The sequence below is a fragment of the Enhydra lutris genome, unplaced genomic scaffold (assembly GCF_002288905.1).
Source record: "Enhydra lutris kenyoni isolate GAN:26980312 unplaced genomic scaffold, ASM228890v2 scaffoldscaffold8, whole genome shotgun sequence".
Classification (NCBI taxonomy): Eukaryota; Metazoa; Chordata; class Mammalia; order Carnivora; family Mustelidae; genus Enhydra; species Enhydra lutris.
The window spans coordinates 1,528,568-1,549,150 of NW_019154092.1; the positions used below are offsets into that span (position 1 = coordinate 1,528,568).

At 47.7% G+C, this 20,583-nt stretch overlaps 1 protein-coding gene across 1 annotated transcript; it reads right to left on the bottom strand.

Annotated features, from left to right (window-relative positions):
• Nucleotides 1–638: 638 nt before the first annotated feature.
• Nucleotides 639–8,004, bottom strand: LOC111142747 (immunoglobulin lambda-like polypeptide 5). Its single transcript, XM_022496042.1, has 3 exons — nt 7,790–8,004; nt 2,159–2,277; nt 639–1,026 (listed from the first exon to the last, which is right to left on the bottom strand). Exons 1-3 carry the CDS (start codon nt 7,987–7,989, stop codon nt 710–712), a joined length of 636 nt encoding a protein of 211 aa, XP_022351750.1. The 5' UTR covers nt 7,990–8,004; the 3' UTR covers nt 639–709.
• Between the last annotated feature and the right edge of the window lie 12,579 nt (nt 8,005–20,583).

A 20,583-nucleotide genomic window follows, 5' to 3' on the forward strand; every position in this document is an offset into this window, starting at 1 on the left:
GAGTGACTAGGGTCCAGGGACTGAGGGTCCTGTACTGAGTGTGACAGAGACTCAGACTGTGAGAGGGGCACAGGACAGTGTTCCTGGGGAGGCAGGAGCAGGGGGTAACCCTAAGGAAGGGTGAATGCTCTAGGCTGACAATAGGGAATATCTATATGGGGTAGAAAACCAGCCAAAACATGGCAATGAGGGGGGCATAAAGAAAGGAGAGTGGACATCTCAGAAAGGAGCTAGTCCCTGATGGCGAGGCCCTAGGTCCTGGGGAGGAGCTCAGACGTTATTCAGGAGTCCACAGGGAACCAGAAGCAGTGGGCTTTGGTACTGGTGGTGACCGATGTGGTCCATGCAAGAAAAGTAAGCATGGAGACCTGGTGGAGGATGGCCTATCTCGGTTCTGCTGTCGGTATCTCCTGTTCTGGAATATTCTCTGGCAATTCTGAGTGAGAGTGAAACTTCCCCTCCCAGAAACGTGATGATGCCTCTGTTGACTCCTTTCCCACAGGGTGAAAAGAATCGTGTTCACATTTGAGGACACAAAGTGTTTGAAACGCAATGAGCTGAGAGCACGATTTCTGACTGAATAAAGAGCATTTTATTGAGTGTTGACTGGATACAGGGAGAAGGGCTGGGATGACCCTGGTGGGAGGGAAGATCGTCCTGGAGGTCCTGTGGCTCCAGGCCCCACTGGGTGGGGGAGGGTGTCGGGGACCTAAGAGCACTGTGAGGGGACCACCTTCTTCTCCACGGTTTTGCCCTCGTGCGTGACCAGGCAGCTGAAGCTGCTGTGAGATTTCCACATGTCAGGCGACAGGCTCAGGTAGCTGCTGGCCACGTACTTATTGTTGCTCTGTTTGGAGGGCTTGGTGGTCTCCACGCCCTGGGTGACGGGGCTGCCGTCTGCCTTCCAGGCCACCATCACGCTGCTGGGGTAGAAGTCACTGATGAGGCACACCAGGGTGGCCTTGTTGTCCGTGATCTCAGAGAATGTCCGGAATAGTGTGACTGAGGGTGTAGACTTGGGCTGACCTATGTGGGCAGAAGGGAGAGTGAAAGATGCAGGCAGAGTCAACGTGTTGGACACCCCTTCCCTTACCTACAGCCTCTGTGACTGTTCCCATGGTGTCCATGCTTGTTTACCAGGAGACCCTCCTTTCGACTCCAGCCCTGGACAGCAGGCAGCCCCTGAGGCTCCCAGCAGCTCTGCCATGTCACCTCTCCCAGATGCGTGAGAAGTGCTTCTGTGGCCTCAGTTTCTTCCTCAGGCCAGCATCTGGCCCCCATATCACTTCATTCTTCCAGATCCAGGTACTTGCCCTGTGAACTGGAGTCCCCTATCCAGCCTGCCAGGACAGCTCTGACGGTGTGTGGGGAGGTCCCGAGTCCTGTGCCCAGTGGGGCATGGAGACCCTGTCACTCTCAGGAACAGCTCTGTCCCTGCCTTTCAGCAGGAGGCCAGCCCTTGGACAGGTGAGACACCTGGGGGTTATGGGGCTCCAGGGACTGGTAAGGCTCTGCCCCATGGGACCTGCTCCTTTCTGACCAATGTCCTAGGAGGGCTGTATTTCTGGTCACCCTGGTCTGCATCACTCATGTCTCTGTGCCTGTGTCCTTGTGGCCTAGCAGAGGTCCTCAGCACTTCAGCCTAGAGCAAACCAGACTGTTCTGTCCCCCTCCCATGGGCTTCCCCTCAGACTGCCCCTCTGTGCCCCCAGAGGCTGGATTCACAAGCCCCAGCCATGTCCCCAGTCTCCTGTGTGGCCCTCCTAGCCTGGATGTTATTAAGCCCTCGGCCAAGACCCGAAGGGACTTTATGTAAGGCTTCCCCAGGACCTCTAGTCAGAACCAGCCTTGGACCCCACACAGCTGTCTACCCTGGAAGAAGGGAAGGAGCCTTCATTTTTGGATACCAACCCCCCAGCCTAGGCCCCTGGAATCCGAACACATTCAACTGTCAGATTCTAATGGTAAATGTTTGTACCATTGGGTCCTTCCTGCTGGTTCCCTCAGGCCAATCCACTTCCCCCAGATCCCACAGACCTGCTAGGGGCTCTGTCCTTAAGTTTGGAGAGTGGACAGGAAGCAGCCCCCAAAGAAAACTAACTTTCTCAAGACAATAGAGGGGTGGTACAGGTTGAGAAATGTGGTGAGAGCCACTTACCTAGGACGATGAGCTGGGTTCCGTCACTGAAAACATACCAGGGTGACTGAGTTTCAGGCCAAAACCCACCGGGCCAGCACCTGGGGCCTGCCCCATGGGGCCCAGGCCAGAATAGGAACCTGTGATGGGCATAAGGCTGTAGCAGTGGGGCTGGGCAGTCAGCCTCCTAGAGGCTGTGACACACCTGGATGACCCCACACCCCACAGGCTGTGACACACCTGGATGACCCCACTCCCCATACCCAACCCCCTGATTGAGGTAGATACCACCCTTGTCTTGTATATTTCTCCCCTTTCCAAGGCTGTCCTGGTCATCTCCTAATCCTCAGTGCTGATGGTGGCACTGCATGGAGTAGGTGTTCAGTAAATCGCTGAGCCTCACATAGAGCTTCCAAGGGTTCCTCTCCTAAAATTTCCCATGGTCCAGCCAGGTGGCTTCCTCTCTGGGCCTACTGGTTGGTCTGGGACTGGGACATTCCTGACTCATAGTTCTCCCATGTGAAGACTCCCCCACTTTTTCTCTACACATCAAGGCACAATGCAGTCCCACTTCTTTGATGAAGTTTTTTCTCTGATCTCTCAGACCACTGTTTTTCTGTCCACCTATCTATGTATTCATCCATCTATCATCCTTCCAACCAACCATCCACTTACCCATCTATCCATCCAACAGTAGCTCCAGGCACTGTTTCATATCCTGAAACATGGAGGGCCTCCCTGGCTTTCATCTTCATCTCTCCCTGAAAATTCTCAGGTCAAGGCCAACAAGGCCCTCTTCCTGGTATTTTCCCAATTCCTGCTGTACATTATGTCTTTACAGGATGCAACATAGAGTCAGCCTCTCTTTTCAGTGACTCTCTTCCTGTTGGTACCTGAGACCTCCCATTCTCCTCCCCTAACCTCCCTTTCACTCCTGCCCATGCATGGCAGCTGACTCCCTGACCAGCACCCTGAGTCCTCCTTCTTTGCCATCTTCCTACATTGTGGATTCCCACTCCATTTGGTGAGGCTCAAGTCTATTTCAGCTCCAAACCCTCTCCTTGACTCTTCCTAAATTGCTACTGACCATCTCCAGCTGGATGGTCAACAGGAATCCCAAATTTACCATACCCAAATGAGACTGACCACCGTTCCCCCAACCCAGCTCTTTTTCTGTCTTCATCTTGTCACATGTGACTATGAGTGCTCTCACTACTCACCCTCAGGCCAGATCTGTAGCTTCAATGCAATCCTAATCAAATTCCCAGCAAATTAGTTTGTTGATATTGGCAAACTGATTCTAGAGTTTCTATAGAGGGCAAAGTACTCAGAATAGCTAACACAATTTTGAAAGGAAAGAGCAAAGTCGGAGAAATGACAGTATAAGACTTTGAGACTTACTATAAATCTACAATAATCAAGAAAGGTGGTATTGGGGCGCCTGGGTGGCTCAGTGGGTTAAGCCTCTGCCTTCGGCTCAGGTCATGATCCCAGGGTCCTGGGATCGAGCCCTGCGTCGGGCTCTCTGCTCGGCAGGGAACCTGCTTCCCCCTCTCTCTCTGCCTGCTTCTCTGCCTGCTTGTGATCTCTCTCTCCGTCAAATAAATAAATAAAATCTTAAAAAAAAAAAAAAAAGAAAGTGTGGTATTGACATAAATACAAACCAATGGAATAAATAGAACAGAGAGCCCAGAAATAAACTCTCATGCATAAAATCAAATGATTTTTGACAAGGGTGCTAAGACCATTCAATGGGGGAAGGACAGTCTTTTCAACAAATGGTACTGGGAAACATAGATATTCACATGCAGAAGAATGAAGCTGGACTCTTACCTAACATCATAGACAAAAATGAACTCAAAATGAATGCAAGACATAAATATAAGAGCTAAAACAATGACACTCTTAGAATAAAACATAGGCCAAAAGTTTTACAACATTGGATTGGCAGTGATTTCTTGGATAAGACACTGAAGGCAAAGGCAACAAAAGAAAAACTAGACAAGTTGGACTTTATGAAAAATTCAAAATTTTGTATATTAAATGATGGTATCCACAGGGTAAACAAGCAACCCACAGAATGAAAGAAGATATTTGCAAATCATATATGTAATAAAAGGTTAATATCTAGAATATATGGGGAACTCTTAAAACTCAAGTAAAAAACAAGCAACCCAATTCTAAAATGAGCAAAGGACTTGAACAGGAATTTCTCCAAAGAAGATATACAAATGGTCAATAAGCACATGAAAGATACTCAGTATTATTAGTCATTAGGTAAATGCAAATTAAGACTACAATGAGACACCACCTCATGCTCATTGGGATGGCTACTATTAAAAAAAAACTAGGGGGTGTCTGGGTGGCTCAGTGGGTTAAAGCCTCTGTCTTCGGCTCAGGTCATGATCCCAGGGTCCTAGGGTTGAGCCCCACAACTGGCTCTCTGCTCAGTGGGGAGCCTGCGTTTCCCCCTGCCCCCTGCCTGCCTCTCTGCCTAATTGTCATCAATGTCTGTCAAATAAATAAATAAAATATTTAAAAAAAAAAACTAGGAAACTAGTGTTGGTAAGGATGTTGAGAAATTGGAACTCTTGTGTAATGCTGGTGCACAAATACCACATGATTCCACTTACGTGAGGTATTTAGAGTAGTTAAAATAATAAACAACACAGTCTTAAGTTATCAATGGGTCAAAGAAGAAACTACAAGTAAAATTAAAAAATACTTTGAGATGAATGAAAAGAAAACCTAACACATTAAAACCTATGGGATTCAGTGATAGTGGCACTCTAAGGAAAATTTATAGCTATCAAAATGTCTCTATTAAAAAGAAGAAAGAGGGGCACCAGGTGGCTCAGTGGGTTAAGCCTCTGCCTTTGGCTCCGGTCATGATTAAAAAAAAAATCTTTTTTTTAAATTTAAATTTTATTTAAAAATAAAATCTTCTTTTAAAAGATTTTATTTATTTATTTGACAGACAGAGATCACAAGTAGGCAGAGAGGCAGGCAGAGAGAAAGAGGAGGAAGCAAGCTCCCTGCTGAGCAGAGAGCCCGATGTGGGGCTTGATCCCAGGACCCTGGGATCATGACCGGACCCAAAGGCAGAGGCTTAACCCACTGAGCCACCCAGGTGCCCCAAATTTAAAAATCTAAAAAAAAAAAAAAAAAAAAAAAGAAGAAAGATTTCAAACCAATAACTTAAGTCTACCTTAAGGAAATGGAAAAAGAAGAGCAAGTTAATTCCAAAGCTAGCAGAAGGAAGGAAATAATAATGATTAGAGTAGAAATAAATGAATTAGAGAGTAAAAAACAATAAAGAGAACCATTACAACCAAAAGCTGGTTCTTCAAAGTTTAACAGCTTTGAGAAATGTTTACCAGACTGACAAATACAAAACACGGAGAGAACTGGGACACCTGGGTGGCTTTAGGGGAAACCAGGTGAAGGGGACCTGGGGCCCCTGTGTTGTTCCTTACAACTACATGTAAATCTACAATGATTTCAAAATAAAAAGTTTAATTTATGAAAAGGTTATATACTGTACTATTCCATGTAAATGATAGTTTGGAAAAGACAAAACTATAGGGTCACAGAGAGATCAGTGGTTGCCATGGTTGGGGCCCAGAAAGGGACTGATTACCAAAGGGAAACAAGGAAATTTTGGGGGGTGTTGGAAATGTTCTCTATCTTGATTGTGGTGCTAGTTACATGACTCTATGATTTTATTAAAATTTACAGCTACTATACAAAAAAGAGGGAATTTTACTCTGTATAAATTAAAGTAAAATAAAAATAGAAATCTTTAATATGTTATTATAGCCACCAAATACATATCTCTATGTCTCTATATATCTGTATCTCTATATATCGTTTATTATTCTTCTTCCATGATATGCCATAGTTAATTTTACCTTCTCTTATCATTGAACTTTGAGGGTGTTTCTACTTTTTCCTCTGAACACACATACAATATTTAGCTCAAATTCTCATTATTTCCTCAAGATAAATTTCTAGGAGTGGAATTACTTGGTTAAAAGGAATGCAGGTTTTTATGAATTTTGACACACGGTGTCATTGTTCCAAGAATTTCGTCTCCCACTGACCACCCATGAGAATGCCCAGTCCTCCTCCGTCAACCTTCTGGCACCATCACTTTAAATTCACTTGCCAGTTTCACAGGTGAGCTTGGTCATTGTGTGGACAGCCCTCTCTCTGCAGCTCTAATCTGCCGTCAAAAAATCTGGAGCCGGGGCGCCTGGGTGGCTCAGTGGGTTAAAGCCTCTGCCTTCGGCTCAGGTCATGATCCCAGGGTCCTGGGATCAAGCCCTGCACGGGGCTCTCTGCTCAGCGGGGAGCCTGCTTCCTCCTCTCTCTCTGTCTCTCTCTCTCTCTCTGCCTGCCTTTCTGCCTACTTGTGATCTCTGTCAAATAAATAAATAAAGTCTTTAAAAAAAAAAAAATCCGGAGCCATTTTCCCAAGACACAAATCTGACTCTGAGAGTCCCCTACGTAAGTCCCTCAAGGATCTCAGGGAAAAGCACCAGTGCGTGAAACCCCCTGCGGTCTGCCACCAGTCTCCCCCCCCCCTCCCCCAATCTCTGACGTGGCCTGAGCACCTCACTCTCCTCTCAGCCTTGGCTACTTCCTTTGCCGGGAGACAAACATCCCATCATGTCAGCCCCCCCAAGTTAGGAGATCGGGGTGGGAAAGCTGCAGGCCATTGGATTTGAATGTTGGAGTCTGCACCAGCTGTATGACACTGAGCAGATCCCCTCAGCTCTCTGGACCTCTATCCTCATCTGTAAAATGGGGATGACAGTGGGCTGTGCCTTGTGGGGCTGTTCAGGGACATTCTGCCCCTGAAGGGATTAGTGCCCACAATGAAGGTGCTGTTTTGTCACCCATTATCGTGAACGGACCCAGACGCTTGGCACTTTGTCCAGGGACTTCCCACCCATACATGAGAGGTGGGGGCTGGGTTCAATCAGCAAGTGGGGGCTGACCGTGACCCCCCAAAAGACCCTGGCGGGGGCCTTTCCCATGGAGGAGCTTGCACCCTGGGTGGCTCGAGTTCTTAGGGGGTGGGTTGCAGGAGGTGGCGCTGGCTGAAGATGCTTGGTGGAGGGTCCAGTGACCTGGGGACAGCAGGGAAGGCCCACTCTGAGGTAGGAAGCATCGACTGGAGCCTGCACCATAGTGCTCCAGGGGGTGGCCCCTGCCCAGCAGGAGAAGGGCAAGGAGGTGACTCATCAGCATAAAGGAGGTGGCCTGGGCACCCTGGCCCAGCCACAGCACCCACCACCCACATGGATATCCTGCCCCTGCCTCCTGTTTCTTCCCTACCCAGAAGACCAAGGTGAGGTGAGCGAGCCGCTAGCCTTGGGTGCAAAATTTTGGAGTGCCAGAAAGTGCAATAAATAAGATAAATAATATTTTAATGCAATAGTAAAAAAAAATAATGCAAACAAATATACCCTGGACGAAATGTCAACACTTTAAATAAAGCCAGGGTCTGTCCAGGCTGCCTCTCTTCTCACTGATTTTTTTTCCTTGTCTTTCTTGTCCCCCTCATAGCCGCTCAGTGTCCCAGGCCCAGTTCTGGCTGCAAAGACGCTCTCCTCCCTCACCCCCATGACTCACTCAGTCCCTTACCTGTCCCACAGGCTCCGAGAGCTGCTTCCTGCTGGGGCTCTGGGCTCTGGGGTGCTGTTCGGTGGGGCTACTGTCGTGGGGGGCAGCCGGCCCTGGGCACCCACAGCCAAGCCCAGCAGCAGCAGGGGCCAGCATGACTTGGGGCCAGGTCTCTGCCCCCAGGGGGCCTCAGAGCCCACCTGACCTGTCCCTGGCCTCATTTGCCCTCAGGGTCAAAGGACCTGCAGAATTGAGCTCCCTGGAGGAGAGACAGTTGGTACCCCAGTCTTTCTTGCTGGCAGTGGGTATCCCAGTGTTCCGTAGCCCAAGTGGCCTGGTCCTCTGCCTGAAACTTCTCTCCAAGGCCCATGGCTGTTACTCCGGGGGGCTCTCTCCCAGTGGGCCATTGGCCAACTGCCCTGCTGTGGTTGGCATCCATAGCTCAACCGTCTTGCCCCACAGCTGCAAGCCTGGTCTTGCCCCTGGGACCCTGGGTGGGGAGCACCTGCTCCTGCCTTCCTTCTCAGAGGGCGACTGGTTCTGCGGAGCATCTCCCCTGGGACTGGAGAGGCCATGGAGGACGGAGGACGCCAGGGGAGCGGGAGCCGCCAGCATTCGGGAGCTCGGGCTGGCGCTGCTGTTCTGAGCAGGCTGGGGGCAGGGGTGGCGACAGGGGAGGAAACAGGTGTAGTTTAGCAGGAAGCCGATGTTCAAGTTCAGGAATCATGATACAATTCTAAAAACAGTGTTTAAAGCACCATGTTCAGCACCTCATGGGAGTCATCTCTCTCTTTCTCTTTCACACACACACACACACACACACACACACACACACACACACACACACCCTCACTCACACCCTCATAGATTTTATCCAAAGGTCACTGTCATGAGCATAGCGTGGACACCCTGCACGCAGTAATGGCTTCCGTGAGATCCCTTTTCCATCTCCCCGGAATGCGCACACACTGTCCATCCGGGAACCCCTGTTTAGGTGTGGGGTGGACAGAAGCAATGAAGAGGGACTGAGCCCCCGCATGGGGTGGCGAGAGCCTGGCTCTGCAGTGGGCGCTGCCAGGAGGGATACTCTGGTCCCCACGGGGACATCCGGGCCTCCGGGAGGCGGGGCTGGCTGCACCTGCCGGTTCTGCTCACTTTCAGGACCCGGCGAGGTCCAAGCTGGCAGATAAAGCATGTGAAAATTGCTTTTTTTCACTTTAGTTTTTAAAAAAAATTGTGGTAAATGGACATAAAATGACATTTGTCCCTTAGCCATTTAAATTTTTTTTTTAGAATTTATTTGACAGAGAGAGAGATTACAAGTAGGCCGAGAGGCAGGCAGAGGGAGAGGGGGGAAGCAGACTTCCTGCTGAGCAGAGAGCCTGATGCAGGGTTGGCTCCCAGGACCCTGAGACGATGACCTGAGCCAAAGGCAGAGGCTCAACCCACTGAGCCACCCAGACGCGCCCCCCCCACCTTAGCCATTTTTAAGTGCACAATTCGATGGCATGAAGCACATTCACAATTTGGTGCAAGCCTCACCACCGTCCCTCTCCAGAACTTTTCATCTTCCCAGACTGAAACCTTGTCCCCTTGAAACACCGTAACTCCCCATTCTTCCTCCCCATCCTCCGGCAGCCACCATCTGACTTTCCGCCTCATTGAATCTGACTCTAGGGGCCTCGTATACGTGGAATCACATAGGATTTGTCCTTTGAACGTGCTTTTAAAAGATTTCATTTTATTTCTTTATTTTGCGGGGGGAGGGGCAGAGGGAAAGAGAATCTCTGGCAGGCTCTGAGCTGAGCATGGAGCCTGATCTGGGACATGATCTCATCACTTGGAGATCACAGCCTGAGCCGAAACCAAGAGTCAGGCACTTAACTAAGCCACCAAGGCACCCCTTAATGTACTTTAAAAAAAAATTAAATCCAATTAATTAACATATAAGGTATTATTGGTTTCAGGGGCAGAGGTCAGTGATTCATCAGTCTTATATAACACCCAGTGCTCATTACATCACGTGCCCTCCTTTTTTTTTTAACCACCATAGTATTTTTTTTTAAGATTTTATTTATTTATTTGACAGACAGAGATCACAAGTAGGCAGAGAGGCAGGCAGAGAGAGAGAGGAGGAAGCAGGCTCCCCGCCAAGCAGAGAGCCCCACGTGGGGCTCGATCCCAGGACCCTGGGACCATGACCCGAGCCGAAGGCAGAGGCTTTTACCCACTGAGCCACCCAGGTGCCCCTAACCACCATGGTATTTTTATTTTGTGCTATACTATTCAAACAAACTATATTCAGATATAATTTTCTATTAATTTTTACGGTTCCCAAGTTCAGCCTTGGCTTTCTCCTCCACCCTGATACTTAGTGCTTCTTTTTTTTTATTATTAAATTATTTTATTTTTTTATAAACATATAATGTATTATATTAGCCCCAGGGGTACAGGTCTGTGAATTGCCAGGTTTACACACTTCACAGCACTCACCATAGCACATACCCTCCCCAATGTCCATAACCCCACCACCCTCTCCCCCCCGGCCATCCTCAGTTTGCTTTGTGACATTAAGAGTCTCTTATGGTTTGTCTCCCTCCCAATCCCATCTTGTTTCATTTATTCTTTTCCTACCCCAAACCCCCCACGTTGCCTCTCCACATCCTCATATCAGGGAGATCATACAATAGTTGTCTTTCTCCGATTGACTTATTTCGCTAAGCATAATACCCTCTAGTTCCATCCATGTTGTTGCAAATGGCAAGATTTCATTTCTTTTGATGGCTGCATAGTATTCCATTGTATATATATACCACATCTTCTTTATCCATTCATCTGTTGATGGACATCTAGGTTCTTTCCATAGTTTGGCTATTGACATCACGTGCCCTCCTTAATGTCCATCACCCAGGTACCTCCTCCCCTCCAGCAACCCTCAGTTTGTTTCCCATAATTAAGAGTCTCTTATGGTTTGTCTCCCTGTCTGATTTTGTCTTGTTTTATTTTTTCCTCTTCCCCTATGATTCTGTTTTTTTTTCTCAGATTCCTCATATCAGAGAGATCATATGATAATTGTCTTTCTTTGATTGACTTATTTCGCTTAGCATAATACCCTCTAGTTCCATCCATGTTGTTGCAAATGGCACAATTTCATTTTTTGATGGCTGAGTAGTATTCCATTGTACGTCTATACCTCATCTTCTTTATCCATTCATCTGTTGTTGGACATCTGGGCTCTTTCCATAGTTTGGCTATTGTGGGCATTGCTGCTATAAACATTGGGGTACACGTGCCCCTTCAGATCACTGCATTTGTTTCTTTTGGGTAAATACCCAGTAGTGTGATTGCTAGGTCATAGGGTAGCTCTATTTCCAACTTTTTGAGGAACCTTCATACTGTTTTGTAGAATGGCTGCACCAGCTTGCATTCCCACCAACAATATAGGAGGGTTCCCTTTTCTCCACATCCTCACCAACACCTGTCATTTCTTGACTTGTTAATTTTAGCCATTCTGATTGGTGTGAGGTGGTATCTCATTGTGGTTTTGATATGTATTCCCTGATGCCGAGTGATGTTGAGCACTTTTTTCATTTATCTATTGGCCATTTCGATGTCTGTCTTGGAGAAATGTCTGTTCATGTCTTCTGCCCATTTCTTGATTGGATTATTTGTTCTTTGGGTGTTGAGTTTAAGAAGTTCTTTATAGATCTTGGATACTAGCCCTTTATCTGATAAGGCATTTGCACTTATCTTCTCCCATTCTGTCAGCTGTCTTTTGGTTTTGTCGACTGTTTCCTTTGCTGTGCAGAAGTTTTTTTCTTGCTGAATTCCCAATAGTTCATCTTTGCCTTTGTTTCCCTTGCTTTTGGGGGCGTGTCTAGCAAGAAGTTGCTGCGGCCAAGGTCACAGTGGTTGCTGCTGCCTGTGTTCTCCTCAAGGATTTGGATGGATTCCTGTCTCCCATTTAAGTCTTTCATCCCTTTTGAGTCTATTTTTGTGGATGGCGAATGTGCTTTTTAAATGGAAAAGTACAGCGAGCATAACACATATGGAGGACGGCTGTTACGATCACATTTCTTATTGCTGTTCTTGTTAGTGTAGCCACCAGCTTTGTCTGGTGGGGCTGAGGAAAAAAATCACCGGCTAGCAAAAAATAAATGACACCCTAGTTATATATCAACTGTCACCTTTCGAAGTTTGTCTTGTCACTCAGAGGGCTGTGACAGCAGTTCGGTCAGTTGCAACTAGCATTTTGCAAAAGTGAAGTAGCCTAGAGCAGCCGGGAGAACAGAGAGGGTCGGGTCCGGTGCAAGGAGTGGGGTGCTGACGGTTCACAGGATTTGGCTTCAGTTGTTGAAATTCATATCAGTACTCTGGATGATGATGGGAAATGCCTTTCATAGTGGGAGTTTTGATAGGAAAACTTGAGGAAAATGTTATCTAGCAACACACTGGTTTGGCTGTGCATTCCACCAGAAGCTAGCTGTCAAATCCACCCCGCCCTTCACGGTTGGTGGACCTGGAGTTCAAGTTTGAAACCACCCCTTGTTTTAGATCCTCTAGATCCTGGTGTATCCTGGAGCAGTGAGGTCCTGGTGGCTTGTCCATCTTCATAAGGTTTCCTCTAGTGTCCCCCAGAGTGAATTTCATGTGTGCCATATGCCCTGATGGATTCAAGTGCTTCCTTGGCATCTGTCCAACCATGGTCCTGGATGCTGTAACAGACAGACATTCTGACTTCCTCCTCACACATGGAGCTCATGAGGGCCACAGTGAGGTTAGACACCATGCAGGATTGTGACTCTGTTTGGATCTCTGGGTCCCACACTTAGTGACCCAGCATCCCTGAGTTCCAGGCACTGCGTCCTGGAGAGTTCAGGGTCAACAGGGAAATGGGCAAGGCACGGAACAGTAACAGGGCCAGCACCCTAGCAGACGTCATACAGGGGACAGGGGCAGACCTTGGGAGGCCACCGATTCAGTCCAGCTTTTCCTCATTGTGATACTGAACCCGCTCCTGCCTCTGACCTCAGGCTTCCTGCACCTTTGGACCTGGGGCCGGGTTTGTCCCAGGGGTCCAGGTTGAAGCTGCTCCCCACGTCCCAGCAGCCCTGTGTGGGTGTGACACACTCAGCCAGTGCCCAGGGTTCTGAAACTGTGGTTCTACCTGGGACAGCCCCAGGTCTCAGAGAGCAGGAGGGGCTGGACCTAAGCTCAGGAACCCTAGCTGTCTTGCCATGGTCTTTGGGGATCACTGCCACAGACCTCATCCTCCCATGGTTGCAAGGTTGAAAATCCAGGTGTGACTGCATCCTGAGGCCTCTCACAGTCTGGCCTGGGCTTTCTTTCTTTTATAAAGATTTTATTTATTTATTTGACACAGAGAGAGAGAGAGACAACAAGAGAGGGAACACAAGCAGGGGGAGTGGGAAAGGGAGAAGCAGGCTTCCTGCTCAACAGGGAGCAGGATGAAGGGCTGCGGGGGGAGGGGGGGGGCTCTATGGGGGCGAGACTCAATCCCAAAACCCTGGGATCATGACCTGAGCTTAAGGCAGACCCTTAATGATTGAGTCACCCAGGCACCCCATGGGCTGGGCTTTCTTAGCTGGTGCAGTGGCAGCTCTGACCCACCCAGGACTGCCCCCACCCCTTCCCTGGACTTGGATTCAGGCCTGGCCTAAAAGCCATTTGTACTCACGGTATTCCTTAAGCCTTGGTTGAAACAGACGAACAGGAGACAAAGACAGTCCTGTTCACCCACCTGTCCTGGCAGTTTTAATGGAAGAAGAATGCCACCAGCAATGTCCAGTGCCTGTCTGTTTCCCTGGGTAGCAAATCTCACGGGGGTGGTTCCTGGGATGGAGGGAACTAAGAGAGGGCAGCAACAGCCCCAGGCAGGGGGAGAGGCCTCCAAATCCTGCTGGGTGAGGGCTTTGAAAGTGGAGGGTGGGATGGTAGGGGGACAAGGGGGGCGGAGACTGGATGCAGGAGGAGGGACCGCAAGTCATCAAGGAAGCAGGGCTGCAAAGATCCAGTGGAAGGCTTGGTCAAGATGTCAAAACAGCCCAGACTACCTAGGAGGGAAGGGGTGTGCAGTTTACAACCCAGTGGCGCCAGAGACCAAGGGGAAGTGACTTCTCCGCTTGCCCAAACGCGTGGTTTGCAGGCAAGCCTCTCAGCCGGTGAGGCTGAACCGGATGATGAGGGCTAAGGACGTGCTTTCTCAGCCTTCGGCGTGCAGAGAATGCCAGGGACCTGGGGAAAGTATGGATTCACATTCAGCACGTCTGAGCTGGCCCCGGAAACGAGGCTTTTTTTTTTTTTTTTTTTTTTCTTTAAAGCTCCCGGGGCGGGGTGGTGGCTGCCACCCTACATACGGACCACACTTGGAGTAACAAGGTGCAAATGCGACTCTGTACTGCCCCCTGGCGGCCTTGTTGAAAGGTGTTCTCACTGGTCCAATAGGTAATGGAGGTCAGGGCGGCCACCTGCGGCCAGAGGGGCGACTCTGGGGGCCAGATCTGACCTCTGGTGAACTGAAGCCGAGCTCGAACTAGATCGTCAGAAGGTAGAACATTCGGAAGCCCGTGCCTCTTGAGATGCAGAACATGAGAGGAGAGTGCGGATTTGAGGCACTTTCGCACACTTCCCAGTTTGAGGGTAGTTCCTGGAATGGCGGGGAAGGTTGTGGTTGGCCTGTAAAGACAATTATCCTTGCAGCTCCATCCGCTTCGGCGGCATTCCACATAGTCCCGCGTAGACTTCCTGCTCCCCAACTTCCAGCCTCCCTGTGCCTTACCTCTGTGGTGAGAAACGAAGCCTCGGGGAAGGGGACAGGAGGCTTGCAGGGGATGGCAGTATTTTCCTCAGACTTTCACTCTTTTTCATTTTGAGGGAGTGATGTAAGGTGGGCTAATGTTATCCTGACATTATCCTCTCTTTTTTCTTTTTTTTTTTTTTTCCTTTTGGGGGAGTAAACTATTCGCTTCTCATACTCTCCTCCCACCCTTGATTTGATCCCAAGTATCAGAAAACGTATTCAGGATTTATTCAAACAGATTCCTTCATCTGGTAATAGTGGTTGGAGACTCCGATATCCCAGTTTTCCTCCTCCTCCTCCTCCTCCTCCTCCTCCTTCTCCTCCTCCTCCTCCTCCTTCTTCTTCTTTTTTTTCTTTTCTGGCTGTTTATTGAAACTTTTCATTCTGGGTTCATTATAATCTTTTTGTTATGTTAATTTTACTAAGTTTTAAATTTTTAATTCCAGTGCATAATGTACAGTCTTATATTAGTCTCAGCTCCCAATACTCCACTTTCAGTAGTACATGGAACAAGTAGATGGAAGCTCAACAAGGCAATAGAGGATCTGAACAATATCGTAAGCCAACAAAAGCCAACAGACATCTCTAGAACAGTCCATCCACTCTACAATAGCAGTGTACACATTCTTCTCAAGTGCACGTGGAACATTCCCCAGGATAGCCCTTATGGGAGATGATAAAATCAGTCTTCCTAAATTTAGAGGGATTGAGATAATACAAAGTACATTGTCTCACCGCAAAGGACCAAAATAAGAAAGAAATCACAGAAGCAAATTTGGGGAATTCACAAACATGTGGAAATTGGACATGTTCCTAAATAGTCAATGGGGCAAAAAAAGAAATCACAAAAGAAATTAGAAAATATTTAAGATGAATGGAAATGATAACACAGTGTACTAAAACTTGCGGGCAACAATGTCTTGGGTATTGCACCAAAAGCACAGATAACAAAAGAAAAAATAGACAAATCAGACTACATCAGATTTAAAACTTATATGAGTCAAAGGACACAATCAAGAGTGAAGAGGCAATACACAGAATGGGAGAAAATATTTGCAAATCAAATATGTGATACAGGATTGAGATCCAGGGTATAGAAAGAACTCCTACAACTCAAAGCCAAAAATCCCAACCCAGGGATGCCGAGGTGGCATAAGTCAGCTGAATGTCCAACTCTTGATTTCGCTCAGGTCACAATCTCAGGGTCCTGGGATCAAGCCCCGTGTTGGGCTCCACAATCAGTGGGGAGTCTGCTTGAGATTCTCTCTCTCTCCCTCTGCCCCTCCCCTTACTCACACATGAGCTCTCTTTCTCTAAAATGAATAAATACAATCTTTAAAAAAAAAATAAACAATCCAGTTTAAAAAATAAGCAAAAGACTTGAACAGCCATTTCCCTAAAGATACAGAATGACTAAGGAGTTCATGAAAAAATTGTTCAAAAATCACTCATCATTAGGGAAATGAAAACCAAAACCATAATGAGAAGCCACTTCACATCCACCATATGCCTGTTACTAAAATGTTCTCAAGGTCCGTCTTTCCTTTTTATGGCTGAATGATGTTCCATGGTATGGATAGACCATATTTTGTTTATTCATATGCCGATCGATGGACAAATGTTGGTTCTACCTTTTAACTGTTGTAAATAATGCTGCTATGAACACAGTTGTGCAAATATGTCTTTGAGATCTTATTTTCAATTCTTAGGCTATATGCCCAGAAGTGGAATTACTTGATTAAATGGTAATTCTGTTTTTCATTTTTTGAGGCTCCTCAGCACATGTTCTATAACAGCTGTACCATTTTGTCTTCCCACCAAGGGCACAGGGTTCCCATTTCTCCATATCCTCACCCACATTTGTAATTTTCTCTTCTTTTAATAATAGATATCACAGAGGATGTGAGGGACTTGAACAGCCATTTCCCCACATCTGTGTCCCCAACGGGCGTCATCTGATCCATCAAGGGTCTGCACAGAACACAAAGGCAGGGGAAGGTTGGAACTACTCTCCCTCCGCCTGTCTGCATGAGCTGGGACATTGATCTTCCTCTGCCCTGGGTGCTCCTGGTCCCCAAGCCTTCAGATTTGGACTAGAATCTACACCATTGCCCACTCCCCACTCCCCAGCTCTTGCGCTTTTGAACCACACCTCCAGTCTGTGGGGCTTCCAGCTTGCGGATAGCAGATGGCAGGACTTCTCAGCCTCTGTGATCACATGAACCAATACCTTACCATAAGTCTCTAGATATTGCTATATCTATCTGTTTTCTTAAAGATTTTTAAAATTATTTGACACAGAGAGAACACAAGTAGGCAGAGCAACAGGCAGAAGGAGAGGGAGAAGCAGGCTCTCCACTGAGCAGGGAGCCCGATGTGGGGCTCGATTCCAGGACCCTGGGATCATGACCTGAGCCGAAGGCAGCCACTTAATCAACTGAGCTACCCAGGTGCCCCTATCTGTCTGTCTTCTATCTGTCCATCTGTATCTCTTATTGGTTTTGTTTTTCTGGAGAACCCTAAGATAAAGGTCAAGGTCAAGGAGAAGAGAGGGTCCAGGGATGGAGTAACATTTTGTCTAAATGCAATTTTCCATGAATAGTTTTAAGCATATAAGAAAAATCTGTAATTTCACTGTTTAAACTTTCCACCCGTGCAGGTGAAAATCCACCATAAACAAAGTTTATGGCCGAGTTGAGGCACCGGGGAATATGATTTAATCCAGAGGGGAGGGAGGATGATCGGTGGTATTTCTAAGAGACGGGAAGAAAGGAGGGCCCTGGGCATCAGGCTGAGCAGGTGGGAGGCTGAAGACGACGGGGAAGACTCGAAGGCGAGAGACACAAGGGAATGGCCCAGATGTCCCCAGGAGGCTGAGCCATTGCTGCTCACTGGACTCCTGTGTGTCCAGATGGAAGGTTGGCCTGTGAGGAAATGGCGCTGATGTGGTTCGGTGATGTGGTTTGACATGATGGCCACTTACACACTCAAAATACCCTGGTGCTTAAAATGCCAGGCATTGTTTCCAGAAGCTTCTTCTTCTTCTTCTTCTTCTTCTTCTTCTTTTTTTTTTTTTAAGATTTTATTTACTTATTTGACAGACAAAAATAGCAAGAGAGAGTAAAAGCTGGGGGAGCAGCAGGCTCTCCCGATGAGCAGGGAGTCCAATGTGGGGCTCGATCCCAGGACCCCTGGGGTCATGACCTGAGCTGAAGGCAGACGCTTAACTCACTCAGCCACCCAGGGGCCCCCTCCAGAAGCTTAAGATGAGCAACTAAACAAAGGCTCAGGGCTTCTCCTGTCTGCAGTCCCGTCTCACCACTGCACCGTCCACTCTCCTGAAGGAGCCTTTCTGACTACTACCCCCCTCCACCCCCACACCCCCGCCTTGGCTTGCTCAACTCTGTAAGGGTCCATGTCCCTTGTAGTCCTCGCCTGTGGGGGCTCTGCAGGGACTCTTTCAGACAGAGGATGAGGCTGACTCCTCCAGAGGCTGCCTGGGGCCAGGGGAGAGGCTCCATGAGACCCACAGACAAACACCCCCAGCTGACCAGCCCTGTCCATCTCTCCTTGCCCTGCCAGCACCACTGGGAAGATGAGACCCCAGCTCAGCGGGATCTGGCTACTCAATGGCCCTTGGCCAGGGTTAACCATGACAGAGCATCGGTCTGACTTGCAAATAGCCCAAAACACAATACCCAAGGGAAAGCCTTTGTCGAAGACATCTGTGTTATGTGTGGGAAGTAAGATCTCTCCAAGATACAGAGGCTGAGCAAAGCTCTTAAAAATATTTATATCGGGGCGCCTGGGTGGCTCAGTGGGTTAAGCCACTGCCTTCGGCTCAGGTCATGATCTCAGGGTCCTGGGATCGAGTCCCGCATCAGGCTCTCTGCTCGGCGGGGAGCCTGCTTCTCTCTCTCTCTCTCTCTCTCTCTCTCTGCCTGCCTCTCTGTCTACTTGTGATCTCTCTCTGTCAAATAAATAAATAAAATCTTTAAAAAAAAATATTTATATCAGAAACAATGAGAACATACACGAGCCTGACACATGCATGCAGGCGGGGGGAGGTGTCTCAGGTTGTGCACACAGCTCAGTCTGATACCTGCCTTTTCGGGCACCCCAGAGGTTCTCTCCTAGGCTTGGCCACCACCTGGGTCATATAGGTAGTGACTTCAACTGGGGCACAATCTCAATTTGATTTGATTTGGTTTTTTAAAGATTTTATTTATTATTTATTTGAGAGAGAGAGAGAGAGACAGAGAGAAAACACAAGCTAGGGGTGGAGGGGCAGAGGAAGAGGGAGACAACATTGTGGGGCTCGATCCCAGGATCCCGGGATCATGACTTGAGCTGAAGGCGGATGCTTAACTGACTGAGCCACCCAGGCCCCCCGCAGTCTCAATTTTAAAAGAAATCGCATTTGAGCATTAAAAACAAAACCAATAAAATAAAATTCCCTTGTGGTGACCTTTCCATTCTCTCAGGGAAAAGAACAAAATCCTTACAACAGCTTCCGGGCCCTCAGCCTGCTCCTCAGCCACCTTGTTGCCTCTATTCGCAGTACTCCTGGTCTGGCTGTTCGGAGAACATTCATAGAACATTCTGGGCACCCTTCCTCCTAAGGTCACCTGCATTGGATGTTCCCACCCCTGGTCTGGCTGTTGTCTTGTCTGTCTGACTCACCCTCCCTGCAGCTGCTACTGCTAAGGCGCCCCCGCCCCCCTGCCAGAAAGGCCTGTCCTGCCCCTGACCAGGACAGCACTCCCATGACCCACTGTCCCAACCTTGCTTTGTCACCACCTTACAGATGATGTATTTGCTTAGTTGTTCAGTTTTTGTCTCCTTCCAACAAAATGTGAGATCCCTGAGGGGCTGACACCTGTGTTCCCACTACTGGATGTGTCAGATGACATTCTCTCAATGTTTATTGAATGAAGAAATGAAGTTCTTGTCCATGACGGAAAAATAAGGGAGTGGGAGTCTGGGTGGGCAAGATGGGTGAAGGCAGTCAAGGGTACAAACTTCCAGGGACACCTGGGTGGCTCAGTTGGTCGAGGGGCTGCCTTCGGCTCAGGTCATGATCCTAGCGTCCTGGGATCAAGTCCCACACGGGCTCCTTGCTCAGCAGGGAGCCTGCTTATCTCTCTGTCTCTGCCTGCCACTCTGTCTGCCTGTGCTTGCTCTCGCGCCCTCTATCTCTCTCTGACAAATAAATAAATAAAATCTTTAAAAAAAAATAAGAAAAGTAAGTCCTAGGAATATAATGTACATTATGGGGACTCTAGTTAACAAAACTGTGATGTATATTTGAAAGTTAAGAGAGTTAATCTTAAAGGTTCTCATCACAAGAAAAAAATACCTATATGTGGTGATGGTAGTTAACCAAACTTACAGTGGTAATCTCTTTGCAATAGACACATATAATCATATCCCACACCTAAAATGAATACAGTGTTATATGTCAGTTACATCTCAGTTAGAAGTACATTTTGATGTATGAAGCATGTCCAGAAAGAAGTGGGATGATATTTCAGACCAGACTGGGCATGTTCAGGATGATATGGCAGTAGACATGATATTTCAAATATTAAATGAAATTCAAGATTCTGTTTATTTTGGTTATTTATGTTTTTCTGGATATACAACCTTTTGGATTATAGATACATAGTTGATTTTCCATTTGCTGAGGTAAGTAATGTTTTGCCATTTAATTAAACTGTTAGAAGCTAATACATTTTACTCCTTTTTAAAAAAGATTTTATTTATTTATTTATTTATTTATTTATTTGACAGACAGAGATCACAAGTAGGCAGAGAGGCAGGCAGAGAGAGAGAGGAAAGCAGACTCCCCGCTGAGCAGAAAGCCTGATGCGGGACTCGATCCCAGGACCCTGAGATCACGACCTGAGCCGAAGACAGAGGCTTAACCCACTGAGCTACCCAGGCACCCCCATTTTACTCTTTTTTTTTTCATTTTTTTAAAATTTATTTTCAG

Bases quoted from the DNA above. Each gene is read 5' to 3' on its own strand.
- LOC111142747 (XM_022496042.1), bottom strand. From the start codon at position 7,989: ATGAGGCCAGGGACAGGTCAGGTGGGCTCTGAGGCCCCCTGGGGGCAG. The intron at 2,278-7,789 runs GTAAGGGACTGA...TGCCCATCACAG, and splicing joins TCTCGGAGCCTGTGGGACAG to GTTCCTATTCTGGCCTGGGC. The intron at 1,027-2,158 runs GTAAGTGGCTCT...CTGCCCACATAG, and splicing joins AACCCAGCTCATCGTCCTAG to GTCAGCCCAAGTCTACACCC.